The sequence below is a fragment of the Vidua macroura genome, chromosome 24 (assembly GCF_024509145.1).
Source record: "Vidua macroura isolate BioBank_ID:100142 chromosome 24, ASM2450914v1, whole genome shotgun sequence".
Lineage (NCBI taxonomy): Eukaryota > Metazoa > Chordata > Aves > Passeriformes > Viduidae > Vidua > Vidua macroura.
In genome coordinates, this window is record NC_071594.1 from 1,263,872 (window position 1) to 1,282,693 (window position 18,822).

Genomic DNA, 18,822 nt, shown 5'->3' on the forward strand with positions numbered 1-18,822 from the left:
GACCTTTCTGTGCTGCCCATTTAAAATCCCTTGGCATGGTGGGTGTCTGTTCCAGCACACACTGATAAGCACAGCCATAAACAGGATCTGTGTTCTGGCTGATGCAGCTGCTGCTGCTGAGTTATTTTCTTTTTAAACTAGATGGTTTGTTTTTTTTAATTTGATCCTATTTAAAAAATCTTTTTGTTATGGTAAAATGCAGATTTATGGCACTGTACTAGGAGAAAGGGTGGTTTCTGTGGCTCTGTTTGCTCCAGCATATTTTTTCATCCCTTTCTGTCAGGGGTGAGAAATAAATAGATACGGAATGGAGTGTGATCATCCCTGAGCAGGGGTCCAGAGCTCACTTCTTGGAGCATTATTTACCAAGGAGCTGCATGAGGAGGGAGGTGAAACTTCTTCCTTTCCCTCAGAGGTGTCAAACTGAAATACAATCTGCATTTCTGCTCCACTGAAACATGCAGGAGCATCTTCAGCTAAAGAATTCATATATTCAGTGTCGTTTGCAGACACGAGCATGAGGTCAGGAGATGAGAGTCCTGGATTGTGCTTGGTTATGGGTTTTATTCACCATGACTCAGAGCGAGGAATTTAATTTATTCCCTCATGCACACACCAAATGATTGTTTTTTCTCATGTGTTGGAGTGATACGGTAAAACTAAATTGCAGAAGTTCTGAATGAAGATTTAAATGTGTAAAATACTATGTGGGTTAGAATGGTTTTGTTAATTCGTTAATACTCCTGGATTTTGTGGTTGTTACCCTACCCTGAATTGCCCTTTGAATCATCCCGACCCTGGATTTTGTCCTTTAGCGTGACTGAGGATGTCTAATGGTTCCCCTTCAGAGGAATGCTCAGGACAATGTTCTGAACTGTTTCTCTCCCTCGCATGTAGATTTGATGTGACAGAGTCCATGCTCTGCACAGTAGCCATCCAGCTCCTCACGGGAACGCTGGGGCCCTCATTCTGGAATTACACGGTAAAGCCTTGGCTTGGCAGTGGCATGGACTGAGCAGGGCAGCACCTTTGTCATGCACTGCTCTGTGAAAAGCAGCTCCTACAGGGGATTTCACCAGTGTTTTCATATTTAACACGAGGAGGAAAAATATTTAACGAGTAGGAAAAATTTGATTTAACTGGAAACAAATGTTTTTTGAAAGCATCTAATTGTTTTTGAAACCAAAGCAAAACCTGCCTGTTCAACAGAAGTTTAAATCAAACTTTTCTTTTTATCACAGTTTTGGCTTCACCTAAAAGCCAGGCAGGGCTGTGGAAGCAGCTCTAAGTGTGGGTGTAAAATAATGTTGTTGGAACTACTTTTTAAAAAAGCTTCTTTTGTTGCTGCCATTTCAATACCTTTCCACCAAAAAAAGGAGAATTTCTTGGCTCTTTCAGGGAACTGTGTCTTGTGTAATAACTTAAAAAGTCTGGTTGAAAATGTCTGGTTTAAGCTGTGCAGCTTGATCCCTGTGTTTGTAGCTTCATGAAGAAGTAACTTCCTTTCCAGCTTGTCTTTATTTTTAAAATGCTTTTCCTTATGTCTGTGTTAAATAAGTCCTTCTCCCCTCTCGTTTGCTAGCCTTAAAAAGGACTTTCTCTTCCTTATTTCACCTCTTTTTTTTTTTTTTTTTGCTGATACATTATATGTGGGTGAGGTCCCCTCCCAATAAAATGTTGTCATTAAAAGTGAATTAATTGGATTCCTTGAAATATATCATAGATTATGATTATTGTTGATGAATTTTTAGCCTGGACTTTTCCTTGAAATATTTGAGGCTATAAGAATAGTTTTTTGATCTCTTTCTTAGAAGTACATCAGATGTTAAACCAAAGTGAGGTTATTTTTTTGGTGGTTGGTTTGCATAGCCTTTGTTAAACCTGTATTGATGATAATTATTTTCTAATAGTTCTTTTTTTGTTTTTTCATGTAGTAGCTCAGCAAAATCTCTGTTTTCAGGAGGTTATTTAGGAAGATGAATTACCAGCTCTGCTTTAGATGCAGCACCATCAGCACTCTGGTAAATCCTGACGTGTCTCCAGCTGACCTTGGGACTGGGTGGCTCTAAAGGGAATCAGATGACATCAGTGACTTAATTTTTAAAATACTTTGCTCATAATCTATGAAAGGCTGGAAATAGTGTCAGGAAATGGTAATTTAGCAAACAGTATTGTAAAGGAAGGAAGAGCTTAAATCAAGATTTTAGCCTGTGATATCAACTAACCAAGGAGTCACTTAGGGTGGAAAAAATTGTAAAGTCACATAGTTCTGAAGCACTCAGAGTTCTGAAATCACTCCCTGGTGTGATGTTTGTGGGGTGGAAATAACTCAGATTGGGTGATGAAAGGAAATTGTTTGAACTGGAGTAGGACAATTTACCATGGGGTGGAAGAGAGAGGAAGGGCAGGTGCAGAGGACCTGGAGCTGCTGAAGATGTCCATCTGCAGCCCTCCCTGCAAATGAGGCCTTTGCCATCCCAGGAGATACTGGTGATACTGGTTTTACAGCCAGCTGGGGATGAGAGTGTGAGGGGATGGGCCAGGCAGGGCATTTTCATAGAATCCCGGGATGGTTTGGTTTAGAGGGACCCTAAAGCTCATCCCATTCCACCCCCTGCCATGGGCAGCGACACCTTCCACCATCCCAGGTTGCTCCAAGCCCCAGTGTCCAGCCTGGCCTTGGACACTTCTAGGCATGGGGCAGCCACAGCTTCTCTGGGCAGCCTGGGCCAGGGCCTCACCACCTGCACAAGGAGGAACTTATTCCCAATGTCTCATCTGTCTCTGCCCTCTGGAACTGGGAAAGCACTTCCCCCTTTTCCTGTCCCTCAGGCTCTTGTCACTGGCTCCTGAGGCAGAACCCCAGGTGTTGCCTGTGACAGGTCTCCTCACACACTTATTTTAATCCAGTTTTAGGCACTGAGTTACAGGATAGACTTTTAAATATATTTAAATTCTTGCATGAGTGATTTCAGATGCCTTCTGGCATCTTTAGTTTTAGTCTTAACTCATAACTGAAGATGCTGCTGCTTCCAAGTGGTTTACTCAGACACACCAAGCATAATGACTTATTTACACACTCAGATGTCAGGCAGAACAGATTTTTAGGTCAGTATTGCACATCTCAGATGGGTAAGCTACAGAAAATGTATATTCATACTCTGGCTGTTTCATGTGACAAACATTTGTACTGAGAAAATATAATAATATAATCTTGTCTTGAAAATGCTACAGGAGTTGGGACAGTATGAAGTGAGTAGCTTCAAATTCTTGCAGCACAGCTAAACCTTGTACTTGCTGGGCAGGAAAGTTTTATGTTCACCAAGGAGGGGGAAATGTCTTAAATTGTTAATGAAGTTTACTTATCCCTGTAGCCAATGGGAAATGATTTAGAAGAACCTGAAGGCTTAAAAAGCTGGAAAATAAAAATATTTTGGGAATCAAAATAGGTTTACTCCATTATTCCGTGCATTTGCACTTGAAGTGCCAGAGTACCAGCCCTGCCTCCCTCTCCCTGTAGCTCTGCAGTGTCACCCAGCAGTTCTTGTACTGATGGAACGTGACTTTGGAACATTTTGCCTTGGTGATTTTTCAAAGACCAGAATTGGGCTCTTTTAGTACAGTTTAGCACAACAATATAGAGGAATTGCAAATAAAGATGATTCAGTCTGGAGATCGCTCAGCATTTTATAGAAAACAAAATGTTAAAATAATAATGTTCCTGACAATATTTGGCCACAGAAGTGATTAGAGGGATGGAAACCTCCTATGAGGAAAGGATGGGAGAGCTGGGGATGTTCAACCTGTAAAAGGGAAGAATCCAGGGAGACCTTAGAGCCTCTTCTTATGCCTGAAGAGCTGGAAAGGGACTTTGGACAAGGGATGTAGTGCCAGGACAAGGCAGAATGGCTTCCCAGTGCCAGAGGGCAGAGATAGATGGGATAGTGGGAAGGAATTCCTCCCTGTGAGGGTGATGAGGCCCTGGCTCAGGCTGCCCAGATAGGTTGTGGCTGCTCCATCCCTGAAAGTGTCTGAGGCCAGGCTGGACAGGGCTTGGAGCAACCTGGAAGGTGCCCCTGCACATGGCAGGGGGTGGAATGGGATGAGCTTTGAGATTCCTTCTAGCTCAAACCATGCTGGGGTTCTCTGGATCTTCTCTTATCTGGGAAGACTGTACAAGTTTGAAGACTGGCAAATAATCTGCATTTCAAATTGTCACAACTGGGAAAGGAGGATCAATAGAGGAAAACACTGCAGTGTGTGCAGGAGAATCCATGGATGGCAGTGTCACCACAGGAATTGCAGCTGCCCCTGGAAGCTCTGCAGGAACTTTCCTGTCTTGTGAATTTAGGCAGATAGGGAGTGAGGGTTGAAATGTGCATTTAAACACTCTCAACTTTTATGCTTCTCTGAGTTCATTTGAATAAAATCCTTAGGTGTTCTGGCTTTCAGCCTGTAGTCACCCTCACTGCAGTGCTGATATTGCCTGACCCTGTCCCTGCCTTCTACAGTGCTGCTGGTTTTTATTCTTCCCTAACATCACTTTGCTGCAGAATCAGTACATCTCAGCATTATTGTGAGTGTTCTCCCCAACCTTGCCACTGGATGTTCTGTCTGAGCATTTTAGTTTGTCAAATATTGAGTCTGGGTTTTTTGCTCTGTTGTCAGCATCAGCTCTTTGTTCTTGTTCTTTGCCTGGATGTTCCTGCTGATCTTAAACCTCAATACAGGGTCTTCTGTTTATTTTATAGAAGATGAAAAAGCCCCTGGTTTATTTGAAGAAGAGATTTTTAGAACTTGATTCTTCGTGTCCGCTGAACTTGTACAATAACTTTCCGTCCATCTGTTGTAGTGTGGGAATGTCTTGGGAAAAGGGTTTGTTTTATTTTCTTCATTTCGTGGGGCTTAATGATCTTCCACACAATGTGCACAGTGTCAGTGTCTGGGCAGCACTGACATGACTCAGTTGTCAGGAAACATCAGGCAGCAAAGCTGTCAGGTTGGGGGGAAGTGTGGCTCCAGTGATGCCTGAAAATAACCCACATAATAAAAATATCCCAGTTCAGAATTCTGCTTGCAGAATTCACGCTGCTTGCTCTTACCATATGTTTTTTCTTAGGATTTCCACTGTAGTATTTAAATAAATACAAACAGAAGTTGAAAATAGAAACTTTGAACTGGCTGATTCCCTTCTTGCTTTGAAAAAGTTTTGCTTTCTTACAGCTCTGTGTGTGGTACCTGCTTATATGTAATTAAATGTGATTATAGTAATTAAGTGAGGCAGTTTGCAGGAACAAAGGCCTTTCCCTATTTTCTGCTTTTTTTCCCTTAGTTTTTTACTATAATTTGATACATGATCCATTGCTCCAAATTTGTGTTTTCTCTAATGTTTACCATGGGAGAGTCACTTGAATATGCAATGGAACTTGATGTAGAATAAAATACGGTACTAATGATGTTATATCTAAGCAGGAACATTATCACCCTGCTTTGCAAATAAATTCCCCATTCACTAAAGCAAGTAGGATGTATTTTCCCTCAAAAAGAAAGGCATTGGTCAGCCTCCCTCTGTAGAAATCTCCCTCATGGGGTCCCCCTGATGGGAGACCCATAAAAAGTTCTGTGCTAGGAATGAGAGACGGGCGGGACTCTTGGTTTTTCAGTCTTCAGGTTATTGTTTATTTTTCTCTTATGAGAAGTTCTGCACGCCGTCTACATCTTAGACTTACCTTACAAAGAGAAGGCACCAAAAGTCACAAGACACCGAGATTCAAGGTCTTTTAAAGCTATTCTGTCCAATTAACTCTTAGAACATATTTTATTTCTACCTTTCTACCAATGGCTAATTATTTTTCTGTCTACACAACATCTGCATTGCAGTTCTTTTTAACTAATCACCCTGTGCTCCCAACACTGCAGAAAATGGAGTAGATGAAGAACAAGAAGGAGATCCAACAACACCCAGAATCTTCTCTCTCGTCTCCTGTCTACCTCCGTACTAAAAACCTAAAACTCTTTAAGTTTTTCACCCTGTGATAAACTACACCTCTATCTATTTCACACACTCATAGATTCCAATTCATCCCAAAGTCTTGGAAGCTTTCTCCATGGAGGAAGGTTAAAAGCAGTGTTCTCCTGGGGATCAGGACTTCTCAGGACAGGCAGAGAAATATTCCCTGTGCCCTGGGTTCCAACATTCCTCCAAGTGGAGCAAGTGCTTTCCTGCAGCCCTGCTTTTGCCTTCCCATTTATTTGGTACTTCCCAGCTCTACCAGAGTTTAAAAGTGCTATTTTAAACCTAGGCAATTTATAGATTTTTTTGATTGCTAGCTTACTTTACCTGGATACAATGCATAAATTGAAGTTAATAATTTAGGAATGTCCTCTGGATCACCTGATGTGTTAATGCTTTTCAGGCAGTGCGGATATTGCTTTGCTCACGTCTGTCTTGACAAAACTATTGTTGGTTTGGTTTATAATGGCATTTTTTCACTTCTTTTTTACTTTAGGGGCTGGTAGCAATCCACTTGTCTGTCATTCCTATTTATTCCTCCCCTCTCTGGAGCTGTCAAGTCCCACTGGCTCAGTGTTGGGTTGTGTGGCTTCCAGGGGCTGAGCAGACCTTCCCTGCCCTTTCCTCGGGGCTCCCAGCATTTCCGAGGTCATGAAAAAAACACCAGGAAAGCTGATGGGCTGGGAATTGGGACAGGAATTTCTTCCTTTTTGGTTGGATTGTTTTAGCCAAGCCACTCTCCTGACCCTACTGATGGTGGAGATGGTGCTGGCACGAGAGAGAACGTAGGGCTGAGTAGCTGCTTTTGGGGGAAGAAAGTGGCCGGATTTTAAGGAACTTGGGATGTCTGCTCCATATAGCAGCATCATAGATGTATCTGGTTCATGCTGTGGTTGCACAATTATCTTGAATTCAGGTTAAACCCAGAGAGGATCAGTGTGCCCCTTTCACCACCTTGTGCTTCCAGATGTTGTTCCCTTCTGTGGTCCAGCTTAGAGGAGCTGCCTGTGGATTTCTGTATTCTTAGATTTCTGTCCAGAAGCCACTTGACATCCTTCAAAAAAAATTCACTGAATAATTCCAACATCAGGCATGTGCCTTACTGATATCAAGCCTATCATTTTAAGTCATCTGACAGTGGTTTTAACAAGCATGGGATGTTCCCAGGCCTTTTTCCTCCTTGGGATTAAGAATTTATGCTTTGTTTAGGTGATAGTTATGGTGTTTAGTTTCTCCTCAGTAGGTCTTAATGCTTTTGTCTTCTGTTTTAAGGAGCCATTTGGTATTAAAAGTACAGAATATTAAGGTGGAACTGAAGTTAAGACTTGTATTTGTTCTACAACAGGAGATTCTTACTGTAAGTCAGGGGTGAGTTTTTAACAAATATCCTTGGCTGCCTGATGCTGTTTCTGTTTGAGTTAGCAGGGCAGAGCCCTGGGCAGGGGAGTGAAGGTTGTGCCATGGCTGTGTAAAGATAAAACTGTTTCCCTAACCTCAATCCAGGCACTGCTCCCCATTTATTTGTTGGGCTCTCAGTCTTGTGCAAAGGTTTGTCTGACAGAGTAACTTGGGTTTCCATACATGACATTACATTATTGTGCACAAGATTTCTGCTGCCAAAAGAAACCTGGTTTCCTATCCGAGGAAAGTTGTAAATTGGAGTTAACTCCATGACTTATTAGTCACTGTTTCTGTGAACTTTCTCAGTTTCTTTCTGTTCTTTAGGAGATTGACAGAAGTAGTGAAATGGGCTAAAACACATTCCTGCGCTCCTGAAATGGAGCTGATCCAGTCCTTTCTTGGCTGGACACACTGAGAACACATTTCCATGCTGACTCCAAGGGCTGGGAGGAAGCAATTTGCATTAAATCAGTTGGTTTGTGTATCTCTGCTGAGCATTTTTATTTTTTTTATTGCAAAGTACCTCAGCGGCTCCATTTGTTTGTATCAGGACTGAAAACAGATCTTTTAGAGCATTCTTTCCTCAGTGGAAGTTAATTTTTTCCCCAGCCAGTTGTGATTGCCTTGCAGGATTGTTATTGAGCAAATTGAATATAGGAGGGCTCTGAAGGTTATTTCCTGGATGTTCCATCTCCAGTTTTGTGTAGTGGAAAGCAAATTGGCAAAGCAAAGAATCATGAAATGGGTTGGGGTGGAAAGGATCTTAAAACTCATTTCGTTCCAACCCCTGCCATGGGGGATGTCTGCCATGGGATTTAGGTGCAGCCTTGGAATTATCCCTTGTGCGTATGGCTCTGCTGCTGGCCAGACTGGAGATCCTCAAATGACAGGATCCACTCCCAAACTGAAACAAAGTCTACGGAGAAACACTGAGCTGATACTAAAATCAATTCCATGGTCTTGCAGCTCATTTAAGGCAGACAGAGGAAAGCCCACCCCATAATGCTTCTTCCCTGTGCAGGTGATATCAGCAGGGTTTTGTCACAGCAAAGCCTGTGTGTGCAGGAAGGGATTTGAAGTCTTTTAGGTAGAACTATCTAATTGGAAACATAGATAAGCCAGAAATGTTTCAAACTGACTTGAAGGATTATTTTTGATGTAGCACTTCAGGGCAAGATACTATTATGTGGCTATAATAGATATGTTATATATAACATATTTTTATATGTAACATAGATCTATATGCATATATGTAGATGTATAGAATGTGTATACCTATTTATAACATATATAGTGTATTTAAACCCCATATATATATATCCCAGCAGCAAGTCCATCTTCTTCATTTCACTTGTATTTTTATATACTCCTGTTTCAGATGTTCATTTGTACACCTGTTTTCCCCTCTTTCTACCTCTAAGACTTTTACATGCTCTTTCAAACAAAGCGACAAATTCCCTGTTTTCTCCCATTCTTCCTGCAGCACGTCCTGGCTCTGCTGGAACCAGAAGTGGTTTCTCTTCTTGCTGCCACTGCACCATTTCCATCAACCCTTTAGAGATTTGTGTTTCTTTTCAAAGCTTGATGCTATTCAGAGCATATTCATATTAAGATAGGGTAGGGAATATAATAGGGGTTAAAAATACATTTTTAGAATTTTATCATCTGTACTAAATTCTTTTTTTTTTTTGGTGGACAAGGTTAAAACTGAATATTTATTTCTGCAGCTGCCACTGGGCAGCGAAGAGTTCCAATGTTTCTGGTTGATAAAATGGATTTCTGTTACTGCACTGTGAAGTAAAACAAAATTATAGCACAACATTGCTCTTAATTTGAACAATAAAACTAAATACATTTTTGCATTCTAAATTATTTGAGTTTTTCTGCTTTTCCTCAACCTTTATACTGTGCATGACAGAGTTGTGCTGCTGAGCTTGCGAATAACTGACTTGAAATTGCTTTGAATAATTTTGCTTTTTTTTTTTTTTTTTTTTTGGCTTTTTATACCTAATCAGAATTGATGTGACTGAAGTACAAATCTTCATAATAATCATGCATTTACTGGCAGTGATTGGAGGACCACCTTTTTGGCAATCTCTGGTAATTTTGCTCGTGTTCTTATTTTATCCTTTGTCCCATGGTCATTGAAGGACTCCTGTGCATCTTGAGACAGTTTCACTTCTGCAGGAAGGTTTCACTTTTCCTTATAAATGGAAACAGATTTTTGAATTCAGATCCCACGGAATTAACTATGGATTCTGGCTGTACCAGAGTCATTAGAACAAGGTTATTTTATACCCTGTGCATCCAGGTAAAAAGCTATGAAACATTGCATGAACTTAAACCTTTGGTGAAATCCTGGCCAAAACCTGAATGAATTTCATGCAACAAAAAGTGGAGGAATATTAAACTGGGATGAGGATTTGGGGGAACTCTTGGAGAGCAGTTGGGAGCCATCAGTAGATAATTTGGCCTGAATGTGGCTGATGACTCTTGATTTGTGTAAGGAGACAACCCCTACTTGTCAGGCATTTCCTTTTAAACCAAGATGATTCTGGTTAAATGAGCTGCTGGCACAGCCTGGCTGCAGATCTTTTATTTGTATCTATGTATATATCTATATGTAATACAGATATGTTGATATAGGCTCACCAGGCCATGTCAGCTGACAGTTTAATAATAATGATAATTATAATAATAGTAATACAATAGTAAGTATTAGTGAAGCCACACTGAGCTATCAAAGTGGCATTGTCCACAGAAAACCATGTATGTGCATACATAAGTTAAAAATATATAAATTTACTGGAAATAAAATCCAAAGCATTGATGTCGTGAAAGGTTTTCCTAGTTTTCCATCCTGGTTATTGATCTTCTCTCTGTATTTGATAAATGCAATTCTTAAGGAGAAATAAATCTTGATTTCAGTAGCACCAAGAGATGGTCAAAAGTCCCTGAAAAGCTTCACCCCAAATGGATGAATTTATAATGTGCTCTATGTAATGGGAGCAATGAAACCACAGTATGTGGAGAAGATCCCAAATGAGCTAATTGTGGCCATCCTGATTTGCGGCTTGCTTTCAGGCTTAAAACCCCAAAGCCCTTAATTAATTCAAAGTAAATACCATCTATAGGGAATGAGGGTGGGTAGGACTGATTAGAAAATAAAAATGAGGCTACATGTCACCTTATTGGTGCCAAGTTTTCCAGAAATACTAGTGTGGCCAACCTCCCCATGCAGCTATACTTTAATATTCTGTGTTACCAAGAGAATTTCTTGATTCCTGTTCTTGGTTTCCTTTAAGGAAAAAAAAAAAAAAAAAAGAGGGGGAAAAACTGCTGCTACAACAACCTCTGGCACAGTTCAGTAATGTTTGTATGAGCTTAGAAACGGATCTCTTGTTAGTAAATAGCTTAAATAACTCTAAAACAGCCTTTAAAATAACCCTTTTCAGCAAAATCTTGAAATCTATCAGAAGTTCTGAGTTGCAGCAGCATTTGCCTAAGGCAGCTCTCAAAAATATTAAACTATTTTAGTTGGTTTAACGGAGCATTTCTCCAGGGAACAACCTTAATCAGGTCTCCCATGACAATTCTGTTTAACTCAGTGAGTGAGATTTTGTGTTCATTTAGAGATAAATGTTACTTACTGCTTGCAGAGCAAAATAAATCACACAACCCCTTCTCACCCAGCACTCTCTAATCCTTTAATACTTGATGTGACTGCAAAATTGGTGGTTTGGTATTTTCTATTTGCTTCTGTTTGGGGGAAATATAGAGTAGATGTGGTTGTGTACTCAAACATTCCACTTTTCAAGGGAAAAGCAAAACACTCTGAACAGGCAAAATGCAGAGCTGTGAATTTTGGCAATTGTTGCTTTCATTACCTTTCTTTTATTCCATAAACTGTGTGCCCATCCTGGCTCCCTCCTTTCTGGCAGTGTAAATTCTCTTCAAAGCTTCTTAAATGCTGCTCCCCATGCTCCTGGAGCTGAGTAATTCCTTTGGGATGCTGAGTATGGCTCAGCTTGGATCATTTGGGGCATGTGAGTAAAGCAAGGAAGCTTAGGGTAACTTGTTTAGTAGATTGTATATTTGGAGTTGATTTTCCTGCTTGAAGCAAGAAAGGTGCTGCAATTGCTGGAGTTTTCTCTCGTAGGGTCTGGAATATGAAAAAGCACAAACACTTTGGGAATATGAAGCTGGAATTCAGCCTTCTGGAAGTTGTTCCTTGGGCAGATGTGACTGCAGTATATCTGGACAGCTCCAAACTCCAGCTGGGATCCAGCCCTGTGAGAAGGACTCCAGGGTTCCAGTTGCCCAGCTGGCTGTGATATTTGTGGGATTGGTGACAGGAGTTCCTGGAGGAAGCGGCTCCATGTCTCTTCGTGTGGTCTCTTACATGCTCCCTCCCTGCTGCTTCCATGAGCTCTTAGCTGGGCTCTGCTCTGGCCTATTTCCTCATAATTTTATTTTTTAAATCCCAATTCATTCTGCACACAACTGATGAAATTTACTCTGGAATCCTGGCAGTAATTTTCTGGCAAAACATTCCAGACTTGCTTTAATGCTGGCTCTGGCAACCGCTCCCAACTTCATCCATTGCCTGCTGCCACTTGGTTATTGCCATGCCTGGGCTCTTCCCAAACAAAATCTGGAATCATGGAATGGTTTGGTTTGGAGTGCTTCCCACTTTTGGCTTTGTTGATCTCATTTTGTACACAGAGAAATTCAGCAGTTGCTGACTTTTTAATCCATTCCTGGCTTTCCTCTGCCAAATTTCTGTATGTGGCTGTTTCTCAGTAATTTTTTCTTCAGGCATATTTTGCACTGATGCAGCTGCTGTGGAGGCCAAAAGGAGGGTGTCAAGAACCCAAAATTGGTCAAACTCGGTGTTACAACAGTGTGGCCTTATCTTCTCCTTCCCTGAGCATCCTTCTCCAGTGTTCTAGTGGTAGCTGGGAGTTCACAGGGTGTTTTTCCCAGCCAACTTCCTTTGTCTTGGGGAAATGTCAACCTTAAAGTCTTTTGACTCCTGTAATGGAGTTTGCTTCAATCCACCCCATTCTTTAAATACCAAAGTTCTGAGGCAGAGGCCAGCACAGGTACCTGTTTTTAGAAGAGCTTGAGGAGTCCTGAGCCTCCTGACATTACTTTTTACTTGTCTTTATTCTTTCTCTACAATCTTGTAAGAAATGTCTTTTTTTTTTTTTTTTTTTTTTTTTTTGCTTTAGCAGGGTAACCTTAGCAAGGGAGAAATACATTTGAGTGTCATGAAACTGGGCGGGATTTGGGGAGTGGGCTGAACAAGGCATGAAGGGTTAAAGCTCATCTGCCTCTTAATCATGCCCTGGAAAGATGAAGAGATTCAGTTGTTGAATGGAATAGAAAACTTAGGATCTTCAAGAACGATCTTCAAGCTCTAGTAGGGTTTGGACAATGCTCTCAGGCATAGGGTTGGATTGTTGGGCTGTGTAGGAACAGGGGTTGGACTGGATGCTCCTGATGCGTCCCTTCTAACTCATAATATTCCATGATTTACCTGCTGAAAGCTACTCTGAGAGTGTAATTAAAGAAAAATAGAGCAACTTGACCTCCTTTGGCCTACTGTTCTGGCCAGACTCATTGGGGAGCCAAGCATTTACTCAGTTGAGTGCCATGACTTCAGTTCCCGAATAAAGAGCTTTTAGTAGTTGAATAGATACAGTTGGGAAGTTTTGGGTAGTTATCTCTATACACTTGCTCCCATAATATATTTCCTGTGGTTTACTTTGGACTATTCTTCATTTCTAGTTTTTCCTGTTCTGCTTGAAACATAACTGTTAAAGAACGAAGGAAACTTTCGAAACTGCCTGTGCTCGTTCTCCCCTTCTTTAGCAACCTTATCCTTCCTCTCCCGGGTCACTGACTCTGATCTGACTTGTCTGATCTTGGACCCAGTACTTGGAAGGGTTTATCTGACCATCCCTAAGTGACTCTTGTTCTGCGCAGTTTGATCTTGACTGCAGGTTCAGGAAAGGTGATGATTCTCTCCCCTGGGATGATTTAGAGCAAGTTCTTAGTTTCTGTCCATTTCTCTGCTTTTGGTATCTCTTGTCTGGTAACTGAACATAAGTCTGGCCTTCTGGGAAGCTTCATGGAAGCTTTTGGAAAATAAATTTTTCTCTGTAGAAATGTCAATCTCTGTATAGCAGAGAGAGAAGAGCAAGTGTTGTGTTGAAAAGTGGAGTGTTTGAATGCACCTGAAATGTTAACCCAAATTTGAGTTTGTGCCTATTTTAACTTCTTGTCTCTCTTCCATTAAGATTCCAATACTGAATATTCAGGTGAAAATATTCCCAGCTCTTTGTACTGTGGCAGGAACCATATTCTCCTGTACAAACTACTTTGGTGTGATCTTCACGGGTGGAGTTGGCAAAAATGGATCCACTATAGCAGTGAGTACCTTGGGCTGCCAGTCCCTCCTCAGCACAGAGGCTCTTCAGCCAGTTTCTATTTAACAGAATCCCTCCTCCATGGAAAAGATGGAGCTTCAGCTCCTTGCTGGCTTGGGAAAAACAAGTTAATATTGTGTGTGTAAGAATTGTAGATTTAGGAGTAAAAGCTTTAAATTTTTTGATTAAAAATACTCGTTGTACTTTGATATTTGTTTTTGAATTAATGAGAGAAACGAAGTTATACAAATACACCCCTCACTGAAGAGTTCATAGAAAAATCCTGTGCAAAAATCCATTCAGAAAGAAATTTTTCAAGAAGATTCTGAGTTAGATCCTTCTGAAAGATCTATATTATTTATATTACCAACATAAAAGAACAAGTGGAGGTGTCTGCACAAGCACCTTCTGTTGCAGTGTTCTTGCTGCCTAAAATCTGATTTCTTTCCCGAGCGCCAGAAAGTTTCCACCACATTCTCAGCTGCTGCATGCTCAAGTTTCACTATGTTTTGTACCTTTTACCACCAGCATTTAGAAATATGTTTCTAATGTGATTTTATTTTTAACCCTTCATTGCACACCACATGAGCAGCTCTTTGAGGTTTCTTTGCAATGTGCACATTTTATTAACCTCATGCTTTAATCTCACCACAGGGAACAAGTGTCCTCTCACCTTTTCTCCATATTGGCTCAGTGATCGCCTTGGCTGCAATGATCTACAAGAAATCTGCTGTGCAGCTCTTTGAGAGGCACCCCTGCCTCTACATCCTGACTTTTGGCTTTGTGTCTGCCAAGATCACAAATAAACTGGTGGTGAGTGTGCCATAACCTTCCCGAGTCTTGTTGCAGGAGAACTTTTTGTAGATTATGGAGCTCTCTGGGTATTCCACTGAGTAACTTGCACTTGTTTGTGCACTGAAGAGATACTCGTGCTTTGCCTTTAAGTAGCCTGGAGGTGCAGCAGAGTCTTTTTCTGTTTGAAAGGGCAGTGGAAATGTGGAGTTGATGCTGTGGTTGCACAGGCAGCACCAGACAGCGCAGAGCTGTTTCTCTCCCTTCCCCAGCTGTTAATTCACACATTTGCAATGTATTTGTGCACATGTGAAGAGTTGGGCTGGAACAGAGGTGGCTGGAATTCCCCTCAGATGCAAAGGGAAGGAAAGTTTGGCAGAAGGAGAGGAGGTGATGGAGCTGCTGAGGTTTGGAACACTTCCTGAGGAATTGGAGGAAAATAGGGGTTAAAATAATTAACAGGTTGAATCAAGGGCAAAGGTGTCAATAAATGAGGGTTAAACAGCTCCTGCCTCAAAGGCCATCCTAGTTCTGCCGATCTCTGTTGTGCTACTGTGAGCTGGATCATGCTGGACTTAACTCATGGTGGAAGAGTTTAAATTCATATTGGAAGAAGAGTTTAAGCTCACAGTGGAAGAAGAGTTTCTTTCTTACCAGGCTTGCTTTGGTGCTCAGTCCCATCCCAGCTGTGCTGTGCAGTGAGGATGGAGTTCTGTGGGTTCTGTGCACGTAGGACGTGAGAAGGGCACACTTGAACACCAAAAATGTTTATCAAATTGTAACCAGAGAGAGGTGGTGATCCTTATGGAATGGGAGAAAAAGAGGTGGAGAGAGAGGAACAGCAAATGTCCTTGAGTTTTCCAGCTCCAGCAGCTGTGAGTTTTTGGTTCCAGGCTCAACTTTAAACATTAACAGTCTGCTTCCATTTCACTGTTTAGTTTCTGGGAGGAGGAAGAGGTGAGCTGGAAAACTTGATAGTTTTTTTTCCTGTGCTACATTCTCTGCCCTAATAGAAGATGCCTCTCTGCAAACTTTGCATCTCTGTAACTGTGGAGCACCGTGGTTCAAGCAATATTGTTGCTGCCACTTGAGTATTTGGTATTTTGCAGTAATGTGGCTTGAACTGTATGGTTTTGGCTTTGTATGTTCTGAAATCACTATGCCTTGGCTGGCATATGTTTATTTCTGGAACTTCTTTTTTTTACTGCAGGTTGCCCACATGACCAAGAGTGAGATGTATCTGTATGACACAGCATTCATAGGCCCAGCATTGCTGTTCCTTGACCAGTATTTTAACAGCTTTATTGATGAGTATATTGTCCTCTGGATTGCCCTGGTGAGTCCAAGCTCATTTTATTAATTAGCTCAGCCACTAATTCATTGTGTTGGCTGTGCCCATGCCCAGTTGTGCCCTGGAGGAGGGGTGGATTTGAACCTGTTGCAGATCTGAGCAGGGTCACAGTGTCCCTGCTTTGGTGTTGGGACAGTCCTGGGCACTGTCTTTAGAGATGGTCTGGGTGACGGAATCGAGGCACTCTAAGTCAGTTTGCAGAGGACACCAGGTAGGGGGGGACGTAGATCTTCTGGAGGGATCTGGACAGGCTAGATCCATGGCCAAGGCCAGCGGTGGGAGGGTCAGCCAGGCCAAGTGCCAGGTCTTGTCCTCGGGTCACAACAGCCCCATGAAACACTCCAGGCTGGGAGAAGAGTGGCTGGAAAGCTGGGAAAAGATCTGGTAGTGCTGGTGACAGTGGCTGGACATGAACCCAGGTGTGTCCAGGTGGGCAACAGCACCTGGACTGTCACAGCCATGCTGTGTCCAGAAGGCCCAGCGTGGTTCTCTGTGCTGGCACTGCTGGGGTAGCTCCAGTCCTGGGGGCAGCTCTGGGCCCCTCCTGCAAGAGAGACATTGAGGGGCTGGGGTGTGTCCAGGGAAGGGAACAGAGCTGGGGAAGGGTCTGGAGCACCTGGAGCAGCTGGGGGAGTTGTAGGGGCTCAGCCTGGAGGAAAGTTCTGGCTTTGCACAACTCCCTGACAGGAGGGTGCAGCCAGGGGAGGTCAGGCTCTGCTGTCAGGGCACAAGGAAAAGAGGAAACGGCTTTAAGCTGGGCCAAGGAAGTTGAGATTGGATATTTGAAAAAAAAAAATCCGAAAGAATTAATCAGGCATTGGAATAAATTTCCCAGGGTAGTGATGGAGTCACCATACCTAGAAGTGTTCAAGAGGTGTCTGAATGTGGCACCTGGTCACATGGGTTAAGAGTGATTATGGTGGCTCTGGGGGTGATGGTGGGACTCGATGATCTTGATGACTGTGATAGTTTAAAATTTCAGAGCAATGCAGTGAATATTCAAAGCTTAAATTAGAATATTTTGCAGATGATTGTTGCTGCCTTGTTAGCAGGGTCTCTGTGATGGGCAATGCCAGGGTGCTCTGGCTGTGGCTTAAGCTCTGGAATGTCTGTCATGACTCCAGCACCCATTTGGATAAACATCCTAAGTTCAACTTATCAAATGCACAAGTTTAATGTACAAAAACAGTGTTAACCTTTCAGTAAAATTGTGTTGAGGTGATGGGAAAAGACGTGTGTGTGGTTATCACCATTCAGAGTTAATGGGGCATTTCACAGTATCTCTGTAGCTCTGTAACTCTTCTCCACTTTCTGATTGTACAGTTAAGAGTCTGTCTTGTCTTAGGCTGGAAGAAAGCCCAGCATTCCTAGAAATTCTTTAGGGAGTGACGCCCCATCCCTGGAAGTGTCCAAGGCCAGGTTGGACAGAGCTTGGAGCCACCTGGTGTAGTGGAAGGTGTCTCTGCCCATGGCAGGGGTGGAGCTGGATGGGCTCTAAGGTCTTTCCATCCCAAGCCAGTCTGGGATTCCGTGGTTATTCCTGGTGTTGGAGATTCAGCTCAATGGACCGCAGGGCTATGGTTGTGGAGTGTGGGCTGTTACACCCTGTGTGGCACATAAGTAACATGTGGGTATAACTGTGGATGATTTTTTCCTGTGCAGATCCTGTCCCTGTTTGACCTGCTCCGATACTGTGTCAGTGTGTGCAACCAGATCGCTGCCCACCTGCACATCCACGTGTTCCGCATCAAGGGCTGCCCCACGCACTCGAACCACCACTAGGGATGGGAGCTGCTAGAGGGGAATGGAGAAGGAGTTGGGTTTCTACAGGAATGGATGAAGACTTGTAGGAGACTAAGGCTAAAAGCAGATAAGAACAAAGTAATTTATAATAATCAATGTTGTATAACTTTTCTTCTTTGTTATCAGTAACACTCCTTAACTAGTCTCCTGCCTGAGAGAGTGAATTCCAAGTACACCCTAGTCAACTTTCCATGTAGTCAACTCTGTTGGTTCCAAGCCCGGGAAAGCATGCAGGAAGAAAATGCTCTGTCTTTGTAATTACCTTGATTACAAATTAATCTCTATATGGTGAATGGATCCCCACCAACTGAAGTTTCTAATGTAGTATAATTACAGCTGAAATCTGACTTGCTTTTAATTTTAATATTTCATCATCTCTTAGTGAAATACTTGTTTAGTGTCCACTTGGAATTTATTTACTAAAGACCTGAGCTGGTAAAAACCCAGAGATATCTCACTAAGTTGTGTGGCTGCAGCAGCTGCCAGGTGGGAGCCAGGCTGGGGTGGTTTTTGCTCGTGCATTGCTGACAAAGCGGTTTCATGCTGAACAGGGTCCTGCGAGCCAAGGGGTGCCCGGCATGCAAAATAGTGTGGTATCTTTGTCAATTAATTTTATTTTTTTAAATAAACATTATCTAAAAAGACAACTTATTTCTCAATTTTCTTCAGTAGAAAAGACTATAAGAAAAAAAAAATTACTGTTTACTTTTTTATGTATAAAACTTAAGCAAAATTTCCTTTCTGCTCTTAATAAATAAGAATTCTGAGAGCAACAGTTGTCTTGAGATGTATGTGTTGCTCTGTCGTGCTCAGACTTGTGAATGCCTGTGGCTTAGAGAGTAGTTTTCCAGTGCTTTTATGTGGATCATGTCATTCCAGGATCTCTGAGAACTTTGCCTGCCATATAGTGCAGTAAGTTTGGGTTTCTTTTTTCTGTCATTGTTTTCATACCATTTTAACTGTGGTGAACTGCATGAGGGACACTAAGATTAATGAAGGGTTTAATTGCATGTTAATGAAGTTCACGT

The 18,822-nt window shown here is 42.1% G+C and overlaps 1 protein-coding gene across 7 annotated transcripts in view; it reads left to right on the forward strand.

The window, feature by feature from the left end:
• The window catches only part of CEPT1 (choline/ethanolamine phosphotransferase 1), a 32,574-nt gene extending 14,133 nt beyond the window's left edge, over positions 1 to 18,441 (forward strand). For 6 of the 7 annotated variants that reach the window (XM_053997879.1, XM_053997878.1, XM_053997882.1 and 3 more), the window contains exons 5-9: positions 9,430 to 9,514; positions 13,720 to 13,851; positions 14,503 to 14,661; positions 15,851 to 15,976; positions 17,654 to 18,441. In XM_053997879.1, the coding sequence (XP_053853854.1) occupies positions 9,430 to 9,514; positions 13,720 to 13,851; positions 14,503 to 14,661; positions 15,851 to 15,976; positions 17,654 to 17,773 (622 nt within the window). In that variant the 3' untranslated portion in view covers positions 17,774 to 18,441. Of the gene's footprint in view, positions 1 to 897; positions 983 to 9,429; positions 9,515 to 13,719; positions 13,852 to 14,502; positions 14,662 to 15,850; positions 15,977 to 17,653 lie in introns of all 7 variants that reach the window. The other variant, XM_053997877.1, reaches the window with a different exon arrangement.
• Positions 18,442 to 18,822: the final 381 nt, after the last annotated feature.